The sequence below is a fragment of the Xenopus tropicalis genome, chromosome 7 (genome assembly GCF_000004195.4).
Source record: "Xenopus tropicalis strain Nigerian chromosome 7, UCB_Xtro_10.0, whole genome shotgun sequence".
Taxonomy (NCBI): Eukaryota; Metazoa; Chordata; class Amphibia; order Anura; family Pipidae; genus Xenopus; species Xenopus tropicalis.
The window spans coordinates 120,303,308-120,327,793 of NC_030683.2; the positions used below are offsets into that span (position 1 = coordinate 120,303,308).

At 42.2% G+C, this 24,486-nt stretch overlaps 1 protein-coding gene across 1 annotated transcript; it reads right to left on the reverse strand.

The window, feature by feature from the left end:
• Nucleotides 1-10,568: 10,568 nt before the first annotated feature.
• has1l (hyaluronan synthase 1 like) lies at nucleotides 10,569-16,184 on the reverse strand. The gene is made up of 4 exons (XM_031906791.1): nucleotides 15,424-16,184; nucleotides 14,183-14,408; nucleotides 13,535-13,667; nucleotides 10,569-12,447 (listed from the first exon to the last, which is right to left on the reverse strand). Exons 1-4 carry the CDS (start codon nucleotides 16,162-16,164, stop codon nucleotides 11,769-11,771), a joined length of 1,779 nt encoding a protein of 592 aa, XP_031762651.1. The 5' UTR covers nucleotides 16,165-16,184; the 3' UTR covers nucleotides 10,569-11,768.
• Nucleotides 16,185-24,486: the final 8,302 nt, after the last annotated feature.

Genomic DNA, 24,486 nt, shown 5'->3' on the forward strand with positions numbered 1-24,486 from the left:
GAGTTGGGAGCAATAAGCACAGTTTCCCAGCACTGAACAAGTCTGTCCCTTTATCCCCATGTCTGATTCCTGTGCCATATAATGACGGGAAAATGCCATCATTATCTCTATATGTAAGATAACAGGGAGATGCCTGACACAGTGCTGGGAATCAGCATTCTCATCAGGGGCGATTCTGGACATATCGCCGCCTGAGGCGGCTCCTGGATGCCGCACCCACTCCCCAGCACTTACCTTCTGAGCGCAGGAGCGGGTCCGGGGGCGGTGAGATCGCTAGTGCAGAGAGCGCAATTGCGCTTTCTGCACTAGAAGAGCCGAATTTCCGGTTTAAAAACCGGAAATTCGGCTCTTAAAGTTACCAGGAGCGGCTTTTTGACGCCCCAGGTAACTGGAGCGCTTCTGCCACCTGAGGCGAGTTTCTCAACTCGCCTAATGGCAGAAGCGCCCCTGATTCTCATTGGTCACTTCTCTTGCACTTATAATCAGATGGTTGCTCAGTAGAATGCTCAGTGGGGAATTTTCTTGCATCTATAACTATGTTTTTCGACAACTTCTATAGCAAAACTAGGGGGCGCAGTGGGATAGCGTTATGGTTGGGTTTACACCCCCTTTAACCCTGTTTAGCACTTGCTTTTTTCCACTGTATGAAACATCACTCTGTAAATGAATACACACACAATAAAGATTTGCTGCTTATCTATGATAAACACTTGTGATATTGAGATTACAAACAAGTCAATTGTTCTTATTATAAAGCGGCAGAGATTACTTGGGTTGAGGCTAACGTGAATAATGGGGCAGGTAATGTACATTCCGCTTTAGATCCCCAAATATGATTCATTGTGACTCCTACAGTTCTGAGATATCTCAGCCCTGATTGTATGCCCAGGGTACATTGGTCTCTCTCTGCCTCATACTGGGACCTGGGCTTCAAACTGTTAATAGACCCCTGGCATTTATTTGATTTGCCCTGCTGATTTTCAGTGCACTGCTTTGAAAATCTGGTACAGGTAAGGGACCTGTTATCCAGAATGCTCAGGTTTTCTGGATAAGGGATCTTTCCATAATTGAGTCTCCATACCTTAAGTCTACTAAATAATTCCTAAAACATTAACTAAACCCAATAGGGCTGTTCTGCCCCCAATAAGGGGTAATTATATCTTAGTTGGGATCAAGTACAGGTACTGTTTTATTATTACAGAGAAAAGGGAATCATTTAACCATTAAATAAACCCAATAGGGCTGTTCTGCCCCCAATAAGGGGCAATTATATCTTAGTTGGGATCAAGTACAGGTACTGTTTTATTATTACAGAGAAAAGGGAATCATTTAACCATTGAATAAACCCAATAGGGCTGTTGTGCCCCAATAAGGGGTAATTATATCTTAGTTGGGATCAAGTACAGGTACTGTTTTATTATTACAGAGAAAAGGGAACCATTTAACCATGAAATAAACCCAATAGGGCTGTTCTGCCCCCAATAAGGGGTAATTATATCTTAGTTGGGATCAAGTATAGGTACTGTTTTATTATTACAGAGAAAAGGGAATCATTTAACCATTGAATAAACCCAATAGGGCTGTTCTGCCCCCAATAAGGGGTAATTATATCTTAGTTGGGATCAAGTACAGGTACTGTTTTATTATTACAGAGAAAAGGGAATCATTTAACCACGAAATAAACCCAATAGGGCTGTTCTGCCCCAATAAGGGGTAATTATATCTTAGTTGGGATCAAGTACAGGTCCTGTTTTATTATTACAGAGAAAAAGAAAATCATTTTTAAAAATCTGAATTATTTGAGTAAAATGGAGTCTATGGGAGACAGCCTTCCCATAATTCGGAGCTTTCGGATAATGGGTTTCCACCATGGGCCTAACCTTGCTATTGATTAACAGCGACGGCTCTGTCTGGTATCTGAAGGCAAGCTGCTTATCAGAAGTGCTTAAAAAAACCCAAATTCGAATGATGGTTCAACGTCTGGTATTTATTAAGTGCAAACAACTTGAAAACTTGAATGTAAAAATTCACCATCTAAAAGCTTGCGAGTTTCTATGCAAGTCATATTTTCAAACTCTGAGTTTTTTATTCAGACGGGTATTCGATAAGCGAGTATTTGATATGTGAGTTTATTCGATTTAGAAAAACAATCTCGAATTTACAAACTCGAAAAATGATAAATACAGCCATTAGTGTTCCCTGAAGCCGTTCAGGTGGTGTTGGAATATAAGGCTGATGTCAGACGTGGCTTATTCTCGGCAAGTGAAAAATGATTGCTGAGAATACGCCCCGCTACTGTAAATACATCCTACCTGTACCTGCACTGGAATGAATGGAATAAGCTCGGGTGCAGGCACATGTAGGCGAAATCCACATAAAAACATGAGACTTTGCATTCTCTCACGTTTTTATGCGTATTTAGGCTACATGTGCCTGCACCCGAGCGTATCGCATTCATTCCGGTGCAGGCACAGGTAGGAGCGTATGGCGGTATTTTCGGCAAGTGTTTTTCCGCTTGCCGAAAATATATGCCCTACGCCACGTCTGGCATCAGCCTTTCTCTCAGCACCTAACAGCCCAAGGCTGCTGGACGTTGCACCTTAACGAGTGCTAGAGTGGCACGGGTCAGACCATACTACTTTACACAAACAACATACAAGTCTGCTTTCCTTAGGCCCTGCCACAAAAATAAACTTAGTACTTAGTACCGACTGGGACATCTTCTCAGGAACTGGGTAAAATAGCTTTACATTTGCGTGCAGCCCTTCTCTCAACAAAATGACCTTTTTGGGAAACGATCATTTACAACACTAATACATTTTTTGTATTCTGTAGGTCAGGGATCCCTAACCTTTTTTTACCCGTGAGCAACAATCATATGTAAAAAGACTTGGGGAGCAACACAACCATAAAACATGTTCCTGGGTGTGCCAAATAAGGGCAGATATTGGCTATTTGGCAGCCCCTATATGGACTGGAAGCCTACATGTTTGGCAGTTCATCTGGTTTTTATGAAACCAAAACTTGCCCAAAAGCCAGGAATTCAAAAATAAGCACCTGCTTTGAGGCAATGGGGAGCAAAATACAAGGGGTTGGGGAGCAACATGTTACTCAGGAGCCACTGGTTGGGGATCACTGCTGTAGGTGAATAATAATTCAGTTCACAATTACCAAAGTCTGCCACTAGAAGGCAGCAAAGGAATACAGTTTAAACTAAATTCCTAGCAAAACCTAAACAATTGCTGGGCAGCGGTACTGTAATTACACGTTACTAACGGAATGCAACATGTTAAAAAGAATGCAAATAATGAACCCCTGTGATTGTAATCATTACCCTCAGACTACTCTAGCGAACACTGCGCCATCTTGCTTCCAGTTCACCTTCAAATTAAGTTTTAATATGATGGAGACAATGATAATCTGAGGCAATTTGCAGTTGGTTGTCATTTTTTATTTTTTGTGGTTTTTCAGGTATGTAGCTCTCCAGTTTGGAATTTCAGCAGCTATCTGGTTGCTATGGTCTTATTTACCTTAGCAACCAGGCAGTGGTTTAAATGACTGGAATATGGACCTCCTTCCTACTGTGTCTCATACCACATGGCACTTATTCCCTGTGTATTTATACTTATTTATTGTATTTTTTATAACACTTGTCCTTCCTGTGTGTAATTGTGTATTCTGTAAGACTGTACAGTGCTGCGTACCCTTGTGGCACTTTATAAATAAAGTTATACATACATACATACAATATGATTAGGAAAAGGGCTGAATAGGAAGATAAATAATAAAAAGTAACAATAATAATACAATTGCGACTTTTCTGCAATTTTTCCCACGCAAACTTTTTCCTTTCAGATTTACTGATTGTATACTTGCAAGACTGGTGGAAACAAGATTTATATCATTTAAGTGGTATAACTGAAGTTCATTTTGCTCAACTAACATGATAAAAAGGGATTTGCAATTATTTCTTAAAAGGGTTGTAAACCCAACCATAACACTGTCCCACTGCGCCCCCTAGTTTTGCTATAGAAGCTGCTGAAAAACGTATTTATAGATGCAAGAAAATTCCCCACTGAGCATTCTACTGAGCAACCATCTCACTATAAGTGCAAGAGAAGTGACCAATGAGAATGCTGATTCCCAGCACTGTGTCAGGCATCTCCCTGTTACCTTACATATAGAGATAATTATGGCATTTTTCCCGTCATTATATGGCACAGGAATCAGACATGGGGATAAAGGGACAGACTTGTTCAGTGCTGGGAAACTGTGCTTATTGCTCCCAACTCCAATTGCAGGAACAGAGAACAGGGAGCCGGATTTACTCACATCAGCTGGGATTATCATTGGGGGATTTCTTGCATTTTAATGCAGCCACTGGCCATGGGGATTTGAAGGGAAATCTTGATGGTGTTACTGGACCTTTAAATAGAAATAACACCCTCTCTATAAATGGTGCCAAAGTGCAGAGGGTGAATATTATAAACAGGATCTGTAAATTTTCCTAGTGTCACCGGGTCTGTAGATAAAGTGATATAGATAAAGGTTGTTGTGTAATGTAAATAGGACGGCTTGCTGTTATTATTTGTTGTCGCTGAGGTGGTTTCTTTAGCAAACAGAAGTATAACAGTTTTTTTCCTACTGAGAGTAACCTGATCATGGAGTTGCCTGACAGACAATTATTTTATACATAAAATGGTAACTTTATTTCCTTAAGGACTCAGTGAAATTTCTTATATTGCAATTATATCATATTATATCATACTGATCTATCTTAAATTACCACCACCAAATTACTATTCCCATACATGGGCTATAGTTTGATACATTGATACTGGTTGCTATGGATGCTGGTATATAACTTTTTAATAGTGCAGCTTCGGTGGCACAAATTTGCCCACAGTTGTTGAATGAAAGAAATCAATCATTAAAGGTACTTGTGTCCAAAGGTGCTTTGGCCCCATTATGTGAATTGTTGCACCTATGGATGCAGCGGAACTTTGGAACGACTGCCACCTGAAAGTATTTTTAAAAAGTATATATATATAGTGTAGATTGTGTCACTGGGGCTGTAATTAGAGCCATATGTCTAGATAAAGTTTGTTGCATATGTACGTATACATATATAAACTATAATTAATAAATGTGTGTGTTATGCTGTCCATCTGGGTCATATCCGGACCACATGCCCTCCCCCTAATGTGGCCCCCTATCTCTCTGGCTGCTGTGATGCTTTACGTTAGATGGTATCAGTACTGATATTATCTAGCTCCCTGCATTGTTTACACTACAGATTCAGGCTGCCTTATTCACACCTGTAAGTACCCACATTGTTCCACTGATAGACTGTAAGAGCAGCGCCATCATTGTCACTGTATTTACAGTTGCATAGTTTCCCTGTGTCTTCCCTAATTTGCTAGCCCTGCTCTACTCTGCTGCCTGTGTGTGCCATACTCTGCCTGCCCTATGCTGCCTGTGTGTGCCATACTCTGCCTGCCCTATGCTGCCTGTGTGTGCCATACTCTGCCTGCCCTATGATGCCTGTGTGTGCCATACTCTGCCTGCCCTATGCTGCCTGTGTGTGCCATACTCTGCCTGCCCTATGCTGCCTGTGTGTGCCATACTCTGCCTTCCCTACCCTGCCTGTGTGTGCCATACTCTGCCTGCCCTACGCTGCCTGTGTGTGCCATACTCTGCCTGCCCTATGCTGCCTGTGTGTGCCATACTCTGCCTGCCCTACCCTGCCTGTGTGTGCCATAATCTGCCTGCCCTACGCTGCCATTGAGTTCTATGGAAGGGTTCCAAAATCATACATTGAAGTTTCAAAGCCAGAAAAGTTTTTGCGCCATTTATGATGTGCTTTAATGAATGGGACCCAAGTCTGGCTCAGCCAAGTCATGACTCCTTCAGTTACATTGAATAAGAGAAACAATAGCTTATCTGAAAGCAAATCCATTGTGTAGTGCTGGCTCTTCTGAAAGCTCAGGATCAGGCTGCCAATATTACAGCTAAAATAATACATTTATTGGTTCAAAAAGAACATTTTCAATAGCAGAGTGAACTATTTGCAATGTTAGAAATACAGCACAAAACAGAGTCCCTTTAAACCCAATAGGGGACTTGGGCAGAACCTGAAACAAGCTGGTCGTGCATGGATACCTATCAGTGTATCTGAATTAAAGCAGTAACTGCCTACAATTTCTCAGCAATCTGAAACACTGATATCACGATGTAGTAAGCGGTGCAACCAGTTACTAAGGTTAAATGAGTAATAAACAGCTGTGACATTTGCTAAATTTAGATTTTATGTCCTACAACGTGTATACAGGGGTGAGTGGAGCAGTCTCTATTGCTGAATGGAGTAGGTTTGAGCAACATCCCAGCTTTGGGTTTTGTCCACACCCTTTAATGCATTTTCCTTACACCGAAACCACTCCCTTGGTACTAAAGGCCAGTTCTGAGAACAGTGTTCCAGCTGCCAACCCCCCAACTGCTTTATTTTCTGAACATATGAACCAGGCAGCCCCCCCCCTGCATCTTATTCAGCACTAGAGAAGGAATATTGAGTTATCATGCTGAATTTAGCAACGTTACTGCTATAATAGCTTTATATCATAAACCCAACCATAACCCTGTCCCACTGCGCCCCCTAGTTTTGCTATAGAAGTTGTTGAAAAACATAATGCAAGAAAATTCCCCACTGAGCATTCTACTGAGCAAACATATGATTATAAGTGCAAGAGAAGTGACCAATGAGAATGCTGATTCCCAGCACTGTGTCAGGCCCCTTGCTGGTACCTTACATATAGAGATAATGATGTCATTTTCCCGTCATTATATGGCACAGGAATCAGACATGGGGATAAAGGGACAGACTTGTTCAGTGCTGGGAAACTGTGCTTATTGCTCCCAACTCCAATTGCAGGAACAGAGAACAGGGAAGCCGGATTTACTCACATCAGCTGGGATTCTCATTGGGGGATTTCTTGCATTTTAATGCAGCCGCTGGCCCTGGGGATTTGGGGGAAAGTTTTATTGTGCAATATTGCTTTAAGAATACAACCCTGATGTTGCTGGACTACAGCTCCCAGCATGCCTCACCCTTCATTATATGTTACATTGTTCTGGGATTTGTAGTCCAGCAACAGCTGAGTAACGTTTGATTGAGCAGTGCTGTGCAGCAGGGTTTAGTTACCCTTTAATACTAAAAATACAGAATGTTTCTTTTGTGATATACACACTAGATAAAAATGTGTGACCTTTGGTACAAGATGCAGCTATAGGCTTATGTAGATGTGTCATGCTTTCTGCCCCCTCCCATAGGATAATAACAGATCAATAAAGGAAATGAGTAAGCCTGGAGCAACACCAAGACAGTACCAAACGCCAGTCCTTGGACTTTATAGAGTAACCCACCCAATGTTTTGGGAAAGTCTTGACCCATCCCGTGCATGATATCATGTCTGTGAGGGAAATGATCAGGCAAGTGACCAGCCCTTTCTAACTGTCCATAGAAACACCCTGCCCCCGGCCCAACGAGCTGACCCATGTACCTAAGAAACATGGTAACTGGGCAGGGAAGTATATTGGGAGGAATGTGTTAGAATTCTGGAAATTTCTGTAGTAGGGATTTGCCTAAATGAAGTCATTGCTTGGAATGTTTTTGCTTTCTAGAAGGGAATGTAGACAGTTAGATTTATGCGTGTGTAGCTTCAATGTATCCCACATACAGACAGATTATGCACTTCCATTTCATATATTGATGATCTCACTAAAGGTATCAGCAGCGGATGTTCGCTGAATATACTCTACCCTGAATCCCTACACACTGAAACCCCTAATCTGGCAGGAGGTCTCTGGGGAACCAACCCCACACTGTCCCTCCTCAGTTGGGCATAGGGCTGCTTATTCTAGCTGTACTGTCTATCTAATGCTCCTGGAATGTATTATAACAGTTGCCATCTTTCACTTACTACAAGCCCTAGTTCCTGGGTTCCCCCTCATCAAACACTAGGGCAGGGATCCCCAACCTTTTTCACTCCTGAGCCACACAGATATACAACGTGTTGGGGAGCCACACAAACATGAAATAGTTCTTTGGTCAATGCCAAATAAGCACTGTGATTGGCTATATGGTAGCCCCATGTGGGACTGCTAGCCTGCAGGAGGCTCTGCTTGGGGTAAAACTGTCTCTGGGCTTCCAAAACTTGCCTCCAAGCTAGAAATGTAAAAAAGGCACCTACTTTGAGGCCACTGAGAGCAACATCAAAGGGAGTGGTGAGCAACATGTTACTCACAAGCAACTGGTTGGGGATCACAAAGGTGTTCTCCATACCTCAGTGCAGTGAGTGCTGGAGGCCTCAGTAAATTAGATACCTGGACCCTACAGTATGGAGAACACCTTAGTAACCCTACAGTATGGAGAACACCTTAGTGACCCTACAGCATGGAGAACACCTCAATGACCCTACAGTATGGAGAACACCTTAGTGACCCTACAGTATGGAGAACACCTCAATGACCCTACAGTATGGAGAACACCTTAGTGACCCTGCAGTATGGAGAACACCTCAATGACCCTGCAGTATGGAGAACACCTCAATGACCCTGCAGTATGGAGAACACCTTAGTGACCCTGCAGTATGGAGAACACCTTAGTGACCCTGCAGTATGGAGAACACCTTAGTGACCCTGCAGTATGGAGAACACCTTGGTGACCCTACAGTATGGAGAACACCTTGGTGACCCTACAGTATGGAGAACACCTTAGTGACCCTACAGTATGGAGAACACCTCAGTGACCCTACAGTATGGAGAACACCTCAGTGACCCTACAGTATGGAGAACACCTTAGTGACCCTACAGTATGGAGAACACTTTAGTGACCCTACAGTATGGAGAACACCTTAGTGACCCTACAGTATGGAGAACACCACAGGGACCCTAAAGTATGGAGAACACCTCAGTGACCCTACAGTATGGAGAACACCTCAGTGACCCTACAGTATAGAGAACACCTCAGTGACCCTACAGTATAGAGAACACCTCAGTGACCCTACAGTATGGAGAACACCTCAGTGACCCTACAGTATGGAGAACACCTCAGTGACCATACAGTATGGAGAACACCTCAGTGACCCTACAGTATGGAGAACACCTCAGTGACCCTACAGTATGGAGAACACCTCAGTGACCCTACAGTATGGAGAACACCTCAGTGACCCTACAGTATGGAGAACACCTCAGTGAGCCTACAGTATGGAGAACACCTTAGTGACCCTACAGTATGGAGAACACCTTAGTGACCCTACAGTATGGAGAACACCTTAGTGACCCTACAGTATGGAGAACACCTTAGTGACCCTACAGTATGGAGAACACCTTAATGACCCTACAGTATGGAGAACACCTTAATGACCCTACAGTATGGAGAACACCTTAATGACCCTACAGTATGGAGAACACCTTAATGACCCTACAGAATGGAAAACACCTTAGTGACCCTACAGTATGGAGAACACCTTAGTGACCATACAGAATAGAGAACACCTTAGTGACCCTACAGAATGGAGAACACCTTAGTGACCCTACAGAATGGAGAACACCTTAGTGACCCTACAGAATAGAGAACACCTTAGTGACCCTACAGAATGGAGAACACCTTAGTGACCCTACAGAATGGAGAACACCTTAGTGACCCTACAGAATGGAGAACACCTTAGTGACCCTACAGAATGGAGAACACACAGTACGACTTCTCTAACCTCCACCCTTGGGCTTTAATTTCAGGCAAACCTTCATCAGTACCTGGAGATCTTAAATATTCTCTACTCTCTTTGCTTTATGCCACTCTATTATTTACTTGTCCTTTGTATTCCCAACATTCTCAGATGTTTGTTACACATCTGTGTATGTATATTGTGTTAGAACCAGGGTGACTAGGCTGACTGGTAACCTGGCGCCGAATGGGCGCTTATTTTTTTAATAAGGAAAGGTTGTTCGAACAGAAAACTTGAATAACAGAATATCTTGAATTTTTCGAGTTAAAAAAACTTGAATATGAGAATATAGCTTGACTTTGCCTATGACGATTCCCGTTGACTTCTATAGAAACTTGCAAGCTTTTAGATAGTGAATTTTTACATTTGAGTTTTTGGGTTTTTTGTACTAAATCAATTCCAGGCAATAGAGTTTCCGAACCAAGTTTTTTAACTCGCCCATTGGTAAATCACCCCCTATGTGTATGAAGACCGCCTGGGAGCCATCATGGGATTCATTGTAGACAATGTTTTGAATTATTTTGGCTTTATCCTACAGTTTCAGGCTGTATCTTATGTTAGGCTTAATCTTTACATTTCAACGTACGACCGATATCCGAACATTCGTCGGAAAAAGATTAATATCTGAACGTGTATGGCCAACTTAAGGTGCGGAATCCTTATCACTTATCACTCATTTTGTATAATGAACCAGTCTTGATAAAAATGCATTCATAATTTATTTTCTGAACACAAACAACATTAATAATATTAATGATACCAAAAATAGTAAAACGTACATTTCAGACAAAGTCGCGCTCATGTTTCTTTGCTCGTGTGCAACTCGGAACACTTACCCATGAGTCCTGAATAAATAACACAAACACCGTATATGTCACTTTTACAAGTTCATCCATTTACGTCAGCCAATCAGTACGAGAAGCATTATCAGTGTCAATCTAAGTGCAGTAGTAAAAAAAAAAAGACGTTCTCTAGCAGCATTCATCATTGAGATGCTCCAATACGGGAACCCGTTGCTGGAAATGCCTCGGATTTCTGCTGGTCAGTGCCATAGGATGAACATTGCAAATGTACAGTATATACAATAAATAACTAACTGTTGGTAAAAATATAACCTGGCCTATTGGCTGTTGTTACATTTATTCTCAAAGAGCCCCAATTTTGTGACAGGGGGTCCAGGGATATTGGGATCTGGGCCTTTTTGCATCAGTCCCAAGTAGAGCATTCCTCCCAACTGTCCCGATTGTCACGATTTTAACAGCTCAACCCGCAGTCCCAGATTCTTATTGAAAACTGCCTTTGATCTCCTGCGCTGAATGCCAAAAATGATACAAAGTTTCTCAAACTTAATTAGATAAGTAGACCCCAGAATACTCAACCCCTGCACTGAGATACAACTGTAACTAATAAGCTAAACAGGTCTCTTGGGGGAACTGAGACTTGCATCTTAAGGGCAAGTTCACTAAAACAAGGCCCCAAAACCCCCAGATATGTGTTCAAACTTTAAATAACCAAATTTAGTAAAATGGGAGTGGTATCTAGGGGGTGTGGTCACAAAATGGGCGTGGTCAAAATACAGTTTTGTCCCACTTTCCATTTTTCAAATGTTGGGCGGTATGGTAGGAAGTTCTGCTGTTGGGTTGGGTACCCTTGGGTTACCCGCAAGGTACCCTGCATGTAGTATTTTCAAATGCGGGTCTGCAGGTCAGGTTGTGGATCTTATCCATATTCCTTGTATTTTATTACCTATATTTTACCACTTTTTACCATTTTTAAGCATTTTTTCTACCCCCGCCCACTTCCGATGATGTCAGCAACAGCACTTCCTGTTTCATGGCGGTCAGTGAGTCGCAGATCAGGTTGCAGGTTGCTGGCCGTTGGGTCCAGGTCTCAAAAATTGGTTCCGCGCAGGACTCTCGCCCCACAGGCTATCAGTGCAGACTTGAGGATGCTCAGTCTGTAGAATTTAGCATCGTTGTTCTATGTTTATGTATATCCCTGAAGGTCATAATCGTCTGTCCTCCTCCTACAGGTGCGTTTGACCCACAACCAGTAGAGAAGGAACATCAATGCCCAATAGCCGAGGTAGAAAGCTGAGCCGTAGATCAGGTACCGTTTCTCTGCCTCGATAAGTCTACAGGAAGTGCATAGTGACATCATAACGATTGTGTAAAGAATCCCTGTAAAGAGGATAGCCCCCCAAATAGATAACGGAAGGAGGGGTATGTAATTTCCCACAATCTTCTTCCTCCCTGAGGTGCCCCAGCTGCTCTTGTTCATGGTAATTAGGGCAAAGTACTTTGAAGGTAGGAGCCCACCCATGTACAAGATGGCATAAAGGGACATAAATATCATAATGGGGTTGCCCCTGAGCAGGCAGGCATAAAGGGCTTTGACTGTAGCAATGAGCTGGACGCAGATCAGGACCCACACTATGTCCCACAGATGGCAGCTGAAGAATAGCCGCACCACAGTGGCAGTGACGAAAAACGGGAAAATGCCTGCAATGACCGACTCGTAGGTCATCCAGAGATGGTGCTTGTGCCACCACAAGGAGTTGTAGAGCCACTCTCTGAAGTAGGACTTGGTCCAGCGGGTCTGTTGGTTCAACCAGCGCAGGAACTGTGCAGGGGTTTCCGAAAAGCACTTGGAACGTGCGGTGTACCTGAAGAGTTAAAGGGATGGGTTACTCCCTTTCTGGTACAAATAAGCAGGACTTGTTAATAATAAAGTAGAGAACAAAGTTATCAACTGCTAGAGGGGAAGAACATGGGTTTTCCCAGTTACATCATCAACTCATTAAGGAAGGGCAAGGCAAGAGCATGGAGCAATGCTCAATAGAACATTTTACTTATTGCCAGTGCCAGCCAGGGCTGTTTTTATATATAGGCACCCAGGGCCTGTGTCTAGGGCAGGGGTGGCCAAAACGGCGATCACGGTCCACCAGTCGATCACCCGTGGATTTCTGGTGGACCACGATGAAGCTGGGTATGCGGAAGTGCTGCGTGAATGCGTACGTACGTGATGCCGCACTTCCGCATACCCAGTCATCGGTCGATCGCCGATGAAAAAGGTCTGGCCACCCCTGGTCTACCATTGGGCGACCATTGTGTACCTATATTATCGATATATTAAAAAATAAAAAACGTCCCCAACTGCTGCCAGATGTTACCTGCATAAATCCGGTGGTGGAGCTGGGGGGGATGAGGGTTTAGCAACAATGTTTGACAGACGTGATGTCACTTGCAGCAGAAGTGATGTCACACCAAGTGGAAGTGATGTCGTGCGCCATTTTTATATGACGTCACTTCCGCAAGTTGGGGGATGCAGTTAGTTTAGGACCCTGAGGTGGCACCGGATGTAGATGGTGTCAGCTTCCATAGTACCCTTGACCTTTGCTTGAATAATAATAATTGCGCATAGTCAGTGGCCCCTACACCCCCCAAGGGACCCTGCCGTGAACCCCACACCCTCAGGGATCACTGCATAAATCCCACCCCCTCCCAAGTACGTGTACATTATGTTTATCTTCGTCGTGATTGAAGGGAGGGAGATCACTGGGGGATCGCTGGTCAGTGGGGATTGGGTTTGGGTTGGCAGGGCCCACGGGGTCATTTCTGGCTGCCCCACTGGCCCAGTCCAACCCTGTGTATATTCAAGCAAAGGCTGTTTTATACTGAATCTTATACTCTAGTCAACTCAAATATTTTCTATTGTAGATTTTGTGGTTCTTGCCATGCCGTGATACTTACTTAGTCGCGTAACCAATGCTCAACATTCGATTAGTTAGGTGGCGGTCATCTCCAAAAGTGCAGTGAGTCCCCAAAAACTTCTGATTGTACCACGACTCAAGGAAAGTTTGGAGAAGGTCATTTCGATAAAGACCTATGATGGGAAAGTAACATAAATATCAGCACCTATAGCAATGACCTCATGTAGACTATGTAAGTATTGACTTCTTACGTTCCTTTTATCTACAGAAACAGGCCAAATACAGGTAACTACTGTCCAGTGAGAGATCTTTTATTGCTGCTACAGTTGTGTGGGTAAAACTCAAGTCGTTCTTCACTACTTTTTACTATAAATGGCCCAATTTCAACCAAACGGGCCCAACATTTAATTGTATGGGCAGTCTAAGAGACCTACTCAGAACTTGACAAGACTGTTTGGATATTTAGGTAGTCACCCTGTTGACATGGTGATTGGACAAACAATTGTCCAATTTGGACAATAATTTTAGCCTATTTAGTGTTCCACGTGGATAAATTTTTCTAAAAGTGCCCAGCATAACACAATAACCTGTGCTCAGTTTAGGTTATCCTTTAAAATATATGATGTTTGGCTTGCTCAAAGCCATTGTACACATTCCCTTACATCTAGAACATGAAAATGTGACTCACCAAGTGGTCCACTGATACAGGAAACACAGTCAAAGTAGGACTGGCAGGCTCTCTCCACATTAAAAGCAATCCAGTATCTGAGGCTGCTCATAAAGCTGATGTAGGATTCTTCTAGATTCAAGATCCTCACGTCACCTCCCACTGCTCCATAACGGTCATTAGATTCTAGGACTTTAACAAGCTCAAGTGTCGCCAGTGGGTCCAGCTTGGTGTCTGAGTCACAAACCTATGGAAAAAGCATAGAACTTTTCAAATTCCAGGAATTATGTCATATTGATGTTCTAGATCAGGGGTCCCCAACCTTTTTTTTTAACCATGAGCAACATTAAATGTTCCCAGGGGTTGATCAATAAGAGCTGTGATTGGCTATTTGGTATCCCAATATTGATTGGCAGCCTACAAAAGACTCTGTTTGGCAGTACCCATGGCCTTATGCCTCCAGAACTTGCCTCCAAACCAGGAATTCAAAAATAAGCCCCTGCTTTGAGGCCACTGGGAGCAACATCCAAGGGGTTGGGGAGCAACATGTTGTTCGCGAGCCACTGGTTGTGGATCACTGTTCTAGATTTATTGATGACTTCACATTCATGCTGCATCATTTTCATACTGAACAATTGTAGTCAACCAGATTTTGATAATTAATTATCATCTTGGCGGCATATGCCGTTCAACTGGTCAACTGACTTAGGTTGCCTAGTTTTGGTTATTGTTAAGCTGTCAAGCAGGCAAACACCTCAATAAGTGAAATACAACTGGCCATCTCGGTTTACACCACATAAAGAACTGCTCACAGAGACAGTTAAGCTCTAGAACAGATCTTGGGTGATAGATAGGTGAAAACGCATGGATAGGGTTAGCCACTGGGAAAGGTTCTTAAGGTGCCCATACACCTTAAGATCCGCTGGATCTTCTCCCGATATCCCCCACCTACGGGTGAGCGATATCGGTAGAATCCAGGGTAATTCGATTGTTTGGCCCTGGAATTATAATGACGGGTATAGGCAAAGTCAGTCTGGGGACCGCATCAACGAGCCGATGCGGTCCCCGATCCGACTAGATTTTCTAACCTGCCCAAGTGAGATCTGGCCGATTACAGGCCAGATATCGGTCGGGCAGGCCTGTCGCTAGTCCCCATACATGGGCCGATTAGCTGCCGAATCGGTCTTATGGACCCATATTGGCAGCTAGAATCGGCCCGTGTATGGGGACCTTTATACATGGAATTATTGACCAATACATACCTGAACATAATCCACTGACTCCCCGAGGGCTTTGAAAGCCGTGTACATGACTTCTCTCTTTCCCCCCCATTTCTGCATAATGCAGACACATCGCTTGGATTTGATCAGATGCTCAACCTCGCCAAGCTCGGGATCCTCAACCTCGATCTCATAGTCCGCGTCGATAGTGGTCTCTGGCAGATCATCGGACTGTTCCTGCTGGCTTCTGGCTATGGTATCGTTTTCATCCTGTTGGGCAGTTTCCGGGCTCTTTGCAGCGTTTTCTGGCTTCCAAGAATGGTAGTTGTTCTGCCAGCAGATTGTTCCTATATCCTCCCCGGCAAACACCTCTTTGAACATGTCCATCATGTATTGGTCTTCAGGGCTGTTACCGTCAATGACCATGATGACTTTCAGCTTGTCCGGTGGATAGTGAGTGTTTTTGACGGACTCCAGACATTCTCGTAGATAGACCGGGTCTTCCTGGAAGGCTGATATGGTCAGGGCCACCATTTTGGTGTAAGTGCAGATGTTATCATCTCGTTTCATCTTCCTGTGTTCCAAGAAGGCAAATAAGCTCTGAATCACAAGATGGACGCTAAGAAATGCTCCATAAATGCCGAAGGCCAAGATACGAAACTCGTCCGTAACTAAAGGAATGCTGTCGGCAAAAGCCCAAGTCACTCCAGTCAACACCAAGCAGGCAAATCCAAAGGTTAATATCCTGCGCACAACCCCGAGCCATAACTGTTCTTCTTTCATTGCAGTGGCTTTTCTTAATTAGGATCTCTAGGAATTACAACAAAAAATACAAATAATTATAGGAGTTGAGGAAAATACTGATGTCACCTAATGCAGCTGATTGGCTGCCAAATAGTATAGGGATCTGCCATTGGGATCCCCGTACTTTGATAGGGTTGTTCTCCTTCAAAAAACTGTGTTTTGTAGCTTAGCTAAATAACACCAATCTGGTTGCTAGGGTCTTGTTTACCTTAGCAACCAGGCAGTGGTTCAAATGAAAGGCATGAATATGAATAAAAGGGGGCCTAAAGGATAAAAAATAAAAAGCAACAATAATAATACATTTGTAAGCTCATAAAAATATAGTTTTTAGCTGCTGGGGTCAGTGACCCCCCCATCTAAAAGCTAAACAGGTATAAAGGGGACGCTAAATCATTTAAAAACTATAAAAAATGAAGACTAATTGCAAAGTTGCTATGTATAGGACATTCTAGAACATATTATATATCCTACACATAGGGCTGATTTCCCAGCAGCATGGATTTATGCAACGTAGTTACCTTATAGTACATAGTTCATAGTACATAGGACTGTATGGAAAATAACATTCCTGTACTTTGGAGCTTTCTGAATAATAGGTTCTAAATTCTAGATTCCATACTTGTATTGGAGTGTTATGCTTAGAATTTCTAGTCTAGATCTTGTTGTTTTAGGGGCAGATTTAGCAAAATTTCAGATCACAGAAATTCACCCATTTTCTATTTATTCCTATGGGATTTTTAGAAGTGTATTTAGCAAATGGTGAACTCTAACTTTCACTCAGTGATAAACACCCTTCTAAAAATCCCATGGGAATGAATAGTAAGTGGGTGATTTTTTCTGTGATGAACTTTAATTTCACATTTTGATAAATCTTCCCTGCATAGTAAATCTTGGAAAAGTCTTTTTTTTCCCTGCAAATTAGCTCTAAAAATCTGAATCGAAAAAAAGAAAATGGACCCTGCACTCACTCAACTTGCCCCAACTTGGCATGGGCCCTGCACTCACTCAACTTGCCCCAACTTGGCATGGGCCCTACACTCACTCAACTTGCCCCAACTTGGCATGGGCTCTGCACTCACTCAACTTGCCCCAACTTGGCATGGGCCCTGCACTCACTCAACTTGCCCCAACTTGGCATGGGCCCTACACTCACTCAACTTGCCACAACTTGGCATGGGCCCTGCACTCACTCAACTTGCCACAACTTGGCATGGGCCCTGCACTCACTCAACTTGCCACAACTTGGCATGGGCCCTGCACTCACTCAACTTGCCACAACTTGGCATGGGCCCTGCACTCACTCAACTTGCCCCAACTTGGCATGGGCCCTACACTCACTCAACTTGCCACAACTTGGCATGGGCCCTGCACTCACTCAACTTGCCCCAACTTGGCATGGACCCTGCACTCACTCAACTTGCCCCAACTTGGCATGGACCCTGCACTCACTCAACTTGCCCCAACTTGGCATGGGCCCTGCACTCACTCAACTTGCCCCAACTTGGCATGGGCCCTACACTCACTCAACTTGCCCCAACTTGGCATGGGCCCTGCACTCACTCAACTTGCCCCAACTTGGTATGAGCCCTACACTCACTCAACTTGCCACAACTTGGCATGGACACTGCACTCACTCAACTTGCCCCAACTTGGCATGGACCCTACACTCACTCAACTTGCCACAACTTGGCATGGACCCTGCGCCCTACACTTGCCACAAAGTGCATTATTGGTGGGAAAGGAAGAGAAAGAAGAGCCAGTAGAATTCTTTCCCCCTAACCTTATACATTCAGTAAATCACTGAGCAGCTGGCATTACCCAGAAACCCATTACCCAGAAGCCCATTACCCAGAAACCTCTCTCATACAGTAACGCCATTCCCCATAGAGTCCTATTATGCAAACAATTCTTACTTAATCCGGATGAAAGTTGTACAGAACCTCACATATGATCCTGTATCAACATGTTTATCATCTAGGGAGCGCATACGCACAAATAGCACGATACACAAATAAGAACTCCACTTTCCCCATGCAAAGAGCCTTTTCTTGTTGAACTACAACTCTCCACATCTTCCCTACAACAAAGCAAGTGAGCAATATTTCAAAGGGCACGGCACCCCTGTAGGATCCAATACTCCCACAACAATACTGGGCTAAACCAGCCGTATCTCTATGGATAGAACAATCAGTCAGAAGGCTCAGCATGTACAGGCACATACAGTATATACATAGGAAAGAGAAAGCAGAGCAAAACATTGTAACTCTAGTTTATCAGTAGCAATAAAACAGAAACCGCAGTCGGCACTGAATAATCACAAACTATCCACTGATCCAGCGCCTTGACTGTATATGTATAAACACCAGCAATTATTATATATATATATATACACAGTTTAAAAAGGGTTTTAAAACAATAAAAATGAGCTGCTTTTATTACTTTAAAACCTTTTAAAACTGTATATTTATATAAGGAGCACAGTATTGTGTTTGTGCGCTTCCCCCGACAGCTCTTACATAATGTCTGATTGCTTTATTTCACTTTGCAATTGGTCTTCATTTTTTATTATTTGCAGTTTTAGTTTTTGAATTCATTAGGGTTTTCATTCAGCAGCTCCCCAGTAATTTCAGCGGCTATCTGGTTGCTAGGGTCCAAGTTAACCTGACAACCAGGCAGTGGTTTGAAAGATAGACTGGGATATGAATAGTAGAGGGGGCTGCATAGAAAGCCAAGCAATAAAAATAACAGAGCAATAGCTTTTTGACTGCTGGGGACAGTGATCCCCATTTGGAAGCTGGAAAAAGTCAGAAGAGGAAGGCAAATAATCCAAAAACTATAACAATAGTCCAATATCTCCAGTAAATACAGTAACCAACCCACAGTTACAGGAGCAGCAGCAGAACTTGTAATTGTTACTATGATAATACTGTGTATGCACCCAGTCTGCTCTGCAGTAGAAATACACACACACACATATATATATATATACAGCTATGGGATCCGTTATCCAGAAAGTCCTGAATTACGGAAAAGTCACCTCCCATAGACTCCATTATGAGAAAATATCTTTGTAATAATAAGACAGTACAGGTATGGGACCCGTTATCCAGAATGCTTGGGACCAAGGGTATTCCGGATAAAGGGTATTTCCATACCTTAAGTCTACTAAAAAAAATCAATAAAACATTAATTAAAGCCAGCAGAATTGTTTTGCATTCAATAAGGATTAATTATATTTTAGGATTAAATACAAGGGCCTGTTTTATTATTACAGAGAAATAGGAAATCAGTTTTAAAAATCTAAATTATTTTATTAAAATGGAGTCTATGGGAGATAGGCTTTCCGTAATCCGGAGCTTTCTGGGTAACAGGTTTCCAGATAAGGGATCCCATACCTGTACCTTGTATTTAATCCCACCTAAAATATAATTACCCCTTATTGGGGGCAAAACAATCCAAATGGGTTCATTTAATGTTAAAATGATTTGGTATGGAGATCCATATTATAGAAAGACCCCTTATCCAGAAAACCCCAGGTCCCAAGCATACTGAATAACAGGTCCTATACCTATTATATATACCTATACCTATTATATACCTATATACTATATATATATATATACTGTATATATATATATATATATATATATATATATATAGCAAGAAAGTAAGCTGCACACACCAGGACTTGACAAAAAATAACAAATTTATTTAAGGAAAGAGATCCAAATATATATATATATATATAGTTATTTCTGTTATTACTTTCTGCATACTTTTAAAATTAATTAATTTAAACTCATTAACTTGTCAAGGTTTGAAAGTGAAAGACATAAAGAAAAGATAGTAGAGAATATATATATAGATATAGATATATGTTTTTTTCTTACCTGCATGGGATGGCCCCCTTGCCCTATGTTGTTGTGCGCTTGTTGAGCTTGTGTTGCCTGAATGGCTCCCTATGGGCTTATAAATGAAGTGCCCACGCCAAAGCAATGACATCAAGGAAAAAAAAAAAGCCACCCTCCGCCCTGACAAATTGCTGCAGCTGATTTCTGTTATTGCCCTGCCTGCCTCCTATCTGTCAGTGTCTCACCCAGCTACAGTGACTGATGTGCCAGGGGTGTGTCGCTGCTGCTCAGGGAGAAGGTACAAAGATTAGAGAGTCGGGCCGGCCGGGGCACACAGCGCCGAGGGGGACTATTCTGTGCCGCTGCAGCACTGTCTCATTCCAGAGCAAAGCACAGGGATATATATATATATATATGTAATTGTAGAACTGCAACTGTTATACAGTCTCCATAGCTATATGCACAGAGCCATTATGTACTTCATGGGCATTTTTATTCTATTGAAAAACAAGCAACTTGAAAAAACATACAAAAAATAATACAATTAGAAAAAAAAGCAGATATTCTGCCTTAGATATAAACAAAAACCCAATATAAAACCACATATGCATCAGTAAATTTGGATCATATATTTACAAGCATTTACCAATTTTAACCAAAGTCTAAAAAATAAATATGATCTCTGCACATATATACAGGTATGGGACCTGTTATCCAGAATGCTCGGGACATGGGGTTTTCTGGATAAGTGATCATTCTGTAATTTGGATCTCCATAACTTAAGTCTGCTAAAAATCATTTAAATAGTGAATAAACCCAATAGGGCTTGTTTTGCCCCCAATAAGGGGTAATTATATCTTAGTTGGGATCAAGTACAGGTACTGTTTTATTATTACAGAGAAAAGGGAATCATTTAACCATTAAATAAACCCAATAGGACTGTTCTGCCCCAATAAGGGGTAATTATATCTTAGTTGGGATCAAGTACAGGTACTGTTTTATTATTACAGAGAAAAGGGAATCATTTAACCATTAAATAATCCCAATAGGGCTGTTCTGCCCCAATAAGGGGTAATTATATCTTAGTTGGGATCAAGTACAGGTACTGTTTTATTATTACAGAGAAAAGGGAATCAATTAACCATTAAATAATCCCAATAGGGCTGTTCTGCCCCAATAAGGGGTAATTATATCTTAGTTGGGATCAAGTACAGGTACTGTTTTATTATTACAGAGAAAAGGGAATCAATTAACCATTAAATAATCCCAATAGGGCTGTTCTGCCCCAATAAGGGGTAATTATATCTTAGTTGGGATCAAGTACAGGTACTGTTTTATTATTACAGAGAAAAGGGAATCATTTAACCATTAAATAAACCCAATAGGGCTGTTCTGCCCCCAATAAGGGGTAATTATATCTTAGTTGGGATCAAGTACAGGTACTGTTTTATTATTACAGAGAAAAGGGAATCATTTAACCATGAAATAAACCCAATAGGGCTGTTCTGCCCCAATAAGGGAGAGACCCATATCCTGAAGATATCTGCCCACAAAGGAGGCTTCTCCAGAAGGAGGTTGCTGTTAAGTTAATAATAAAGTTGTTCACAAAGAACACGCATGTTAAGACCCCCCTCCTTGCTTTGCAGGTAAGTGACATTCCTTTTGATGGCTTCTGCTCCCTGGCTATTTCTTGGCTCCCTAATGAAGACTAATGTGACCCAGGGGCAGATTTATCAAAATGTTTAGAGTTTAGAGCTTAAAGGGGTTGTTCAGCTTTACATTAACTTTTAGTATGATGTAGAGCAGGGATCCCCAACCTTTCTTACTTGTGAGCCACAGTCAAATGTAAAAAGACTTGGGGAGCAACACAAGCACCATAAAAGTTCATGGAGGTGCCAAATAAGGGCTGTGATTGGCTATTAGGCAGCCTCTATGCACCCTATCAGCTTGCAGGGGCTTTATTTGGTAGGAAATCTTGTTTTTATTCAACCAAAACTTGCCCCCAAGTCAGGAATTCAAAAATAACTCCCTGGTTTGGGGGCACTGAGAGCAACACCCAAGGGGTTGGGGAGCAACATGTTACCCCTGAGCCACTGGTTGGGGATCACTGATGTAGAGAGTGCTGTTCTGTGACAGTTTGCAATTAGTCTTTGTTTTTTATTACTGGTAGTTTTTTTTAATGATTTTATTTTTTGTTCAGCAGCTCTCCAGTTTGGAATTTCCGCAGCTATCTGGTTGCCAGAGTCTAATTTACCTTAGTAACCAGGGAGGGATTTGAGAGAGTGACCGATATATGAATAGGAGAGGGGCTGAATAGAGAGATAAGTAATAAAAAGTAACATTAGCAATAAAACCGCAGCCTCACAGAGCAATAGTCTATGGGCTGTTGGGGTCAGTGACCCCTGTTTGAAAGCTGGAAAGAGTCAGAAAAAGAAGGGAAATATTTCAAAAACTATAAAAATTAGTCATGCTAAGTCCCCTTTAATACACAAAAACTCACCTACATTCTATTCATTCTTATAGGATTTATAGAAGCGTATTTATTAAATGGTGAGTTATGACTTTCACCCATTGATGAATATGTTTCTAAAAATCCCATAGGAATGAATAGAACATGGGTGAATTTTTACGTATTAAGCTCTAAACATTTTGATGCCTAAGCACCCACTTCTACACAGCTGGTCCTTTTCTGCCTGTAAGTCTGGCAGTCAGTGCCCGAAACTAAATGCCAAGAACTTTCTGTTCAGTTTGTCACTAACATAACATTGTTGTTGTCAGGAGGGTATTGGGCCTGTTGTGTTCCGGCACAGATTAATCACTCACGGGCATACGCTGCCTGTCTGTCAGTGCCATTCTACTCACATTGGGCATACACTGCAGTGCAAACGTTTGGGCATAGCCGGCCACATTGTAGTGATTTCATCATTGGCAAATTGTTCACCGATACTTCGGCGAAAATTGGTTGCAGGAAAATTTACTGCGAGTCAAAAAAAGTTGCGGTTGTGGCAAAAAAAAAAAAACGAGCACGCCAAAAAAAAAGGATGTGGGCGACAAATGGCAAACGCATTTTGCGGATTTTTTGCTGTTTTGAAAATTCGTTTCTGTTGTCTCACAAATTTTACGGTGAAGCAAAACGGGACAGATTCGCTCATCACTACTGCAAAGTAATGCAAATGTTAATGCTCCATTAGCTCCATTAGCAAGTATGCATCTGGTAAGCTGCTAAACAATACAGAAATAGGCTGTCTCCTATAGACTCCATTTGAATCCAATAATTCTGATTTTTAAAAATGATTCCCTTTTCTCTGTAATAATAAAACAGTACCTGTACTTGATCCCAACTAAGATATAATTACCCCTTATTGGGGGCAGAACAGCCCTATTGGGTTTATTTAATGGTTAAATGATTCCCTTTTCTCTGTAATAATAAAACAGTACCTGTACTTGATCCCAACTAAGATATAATTACCCCTTATTGGGGCAGAACAGTCCTATTGGGTTTATTTAATGGTTAAATGATTCCCTTTTCTCTGTAATAATAAAACAGTACCTGTACTTGATCCCAACTAAGATATAATTACCCCTTATTGGGGCAGAACAGCCCTATTGGGTTTATTTAATGGTTAAATGATTCCCTTTTCTCTGTAATAATAAAACAGTACCTGTACTTGATCCCAACTAAGATATAATTACCCCTTATTGGGGGCAGAACAGCCCTATTGGGTTTATTTAATGGTTAAATGATTCCCTTTTCTCTGTAATAATAAAACAGTACCTGTACTTGATCCCAACTAAGATATAATTACCCCTTATTGGGGGCAGAACAGCCCTATTGGGTTTATTTAATGTTTAAAGGAGAAGGAAAGTCAAAATCTATGAAGCACACTATTAAATAGTACTACTATTGCTGAGTAAAAACGCTATATTCCTGGCTTGCCTAATGAAAGATTTACAGAGATACACATACTAGAACCTACATACTTTTTCAGAGAACTGCGCTGCCATCTTGTCCGCCGCCATCTTGTCAATCCCCCTCACAGCATGTCAGATCATCCTTTGCCGGCAGCACTACAACCCCCCCGCCGTTTCGGAGGGAGAATACCCAGCGGAAGCGACTGCACAATGTTATTAATGTTATTAAGTCCTTACAAATAGCTTATTTTCCAGCATTGGATGATCTGGATTGGACCAGTCACAGATCATCCTATGTCAGATCATCCAATGCTGGCAGCGCCGCCGCAGCTTGGCGGCTCTCATCTGACATAGCATGCCCGCCCCACAGCATTACATGTGATTTTTTTGGGGGGGGGGAAAATAAGCTATTTGTAAGGACTTTTAGACGTTTCAGTCTGTGCACAACTTAAAAAGGGACACCATAAAGCAGGGCCGGAACTAGGGGTAGGCAGAAGAGGCAGCTGCCTAGGGTGCAACGATTGAGGGGCGCCAGACA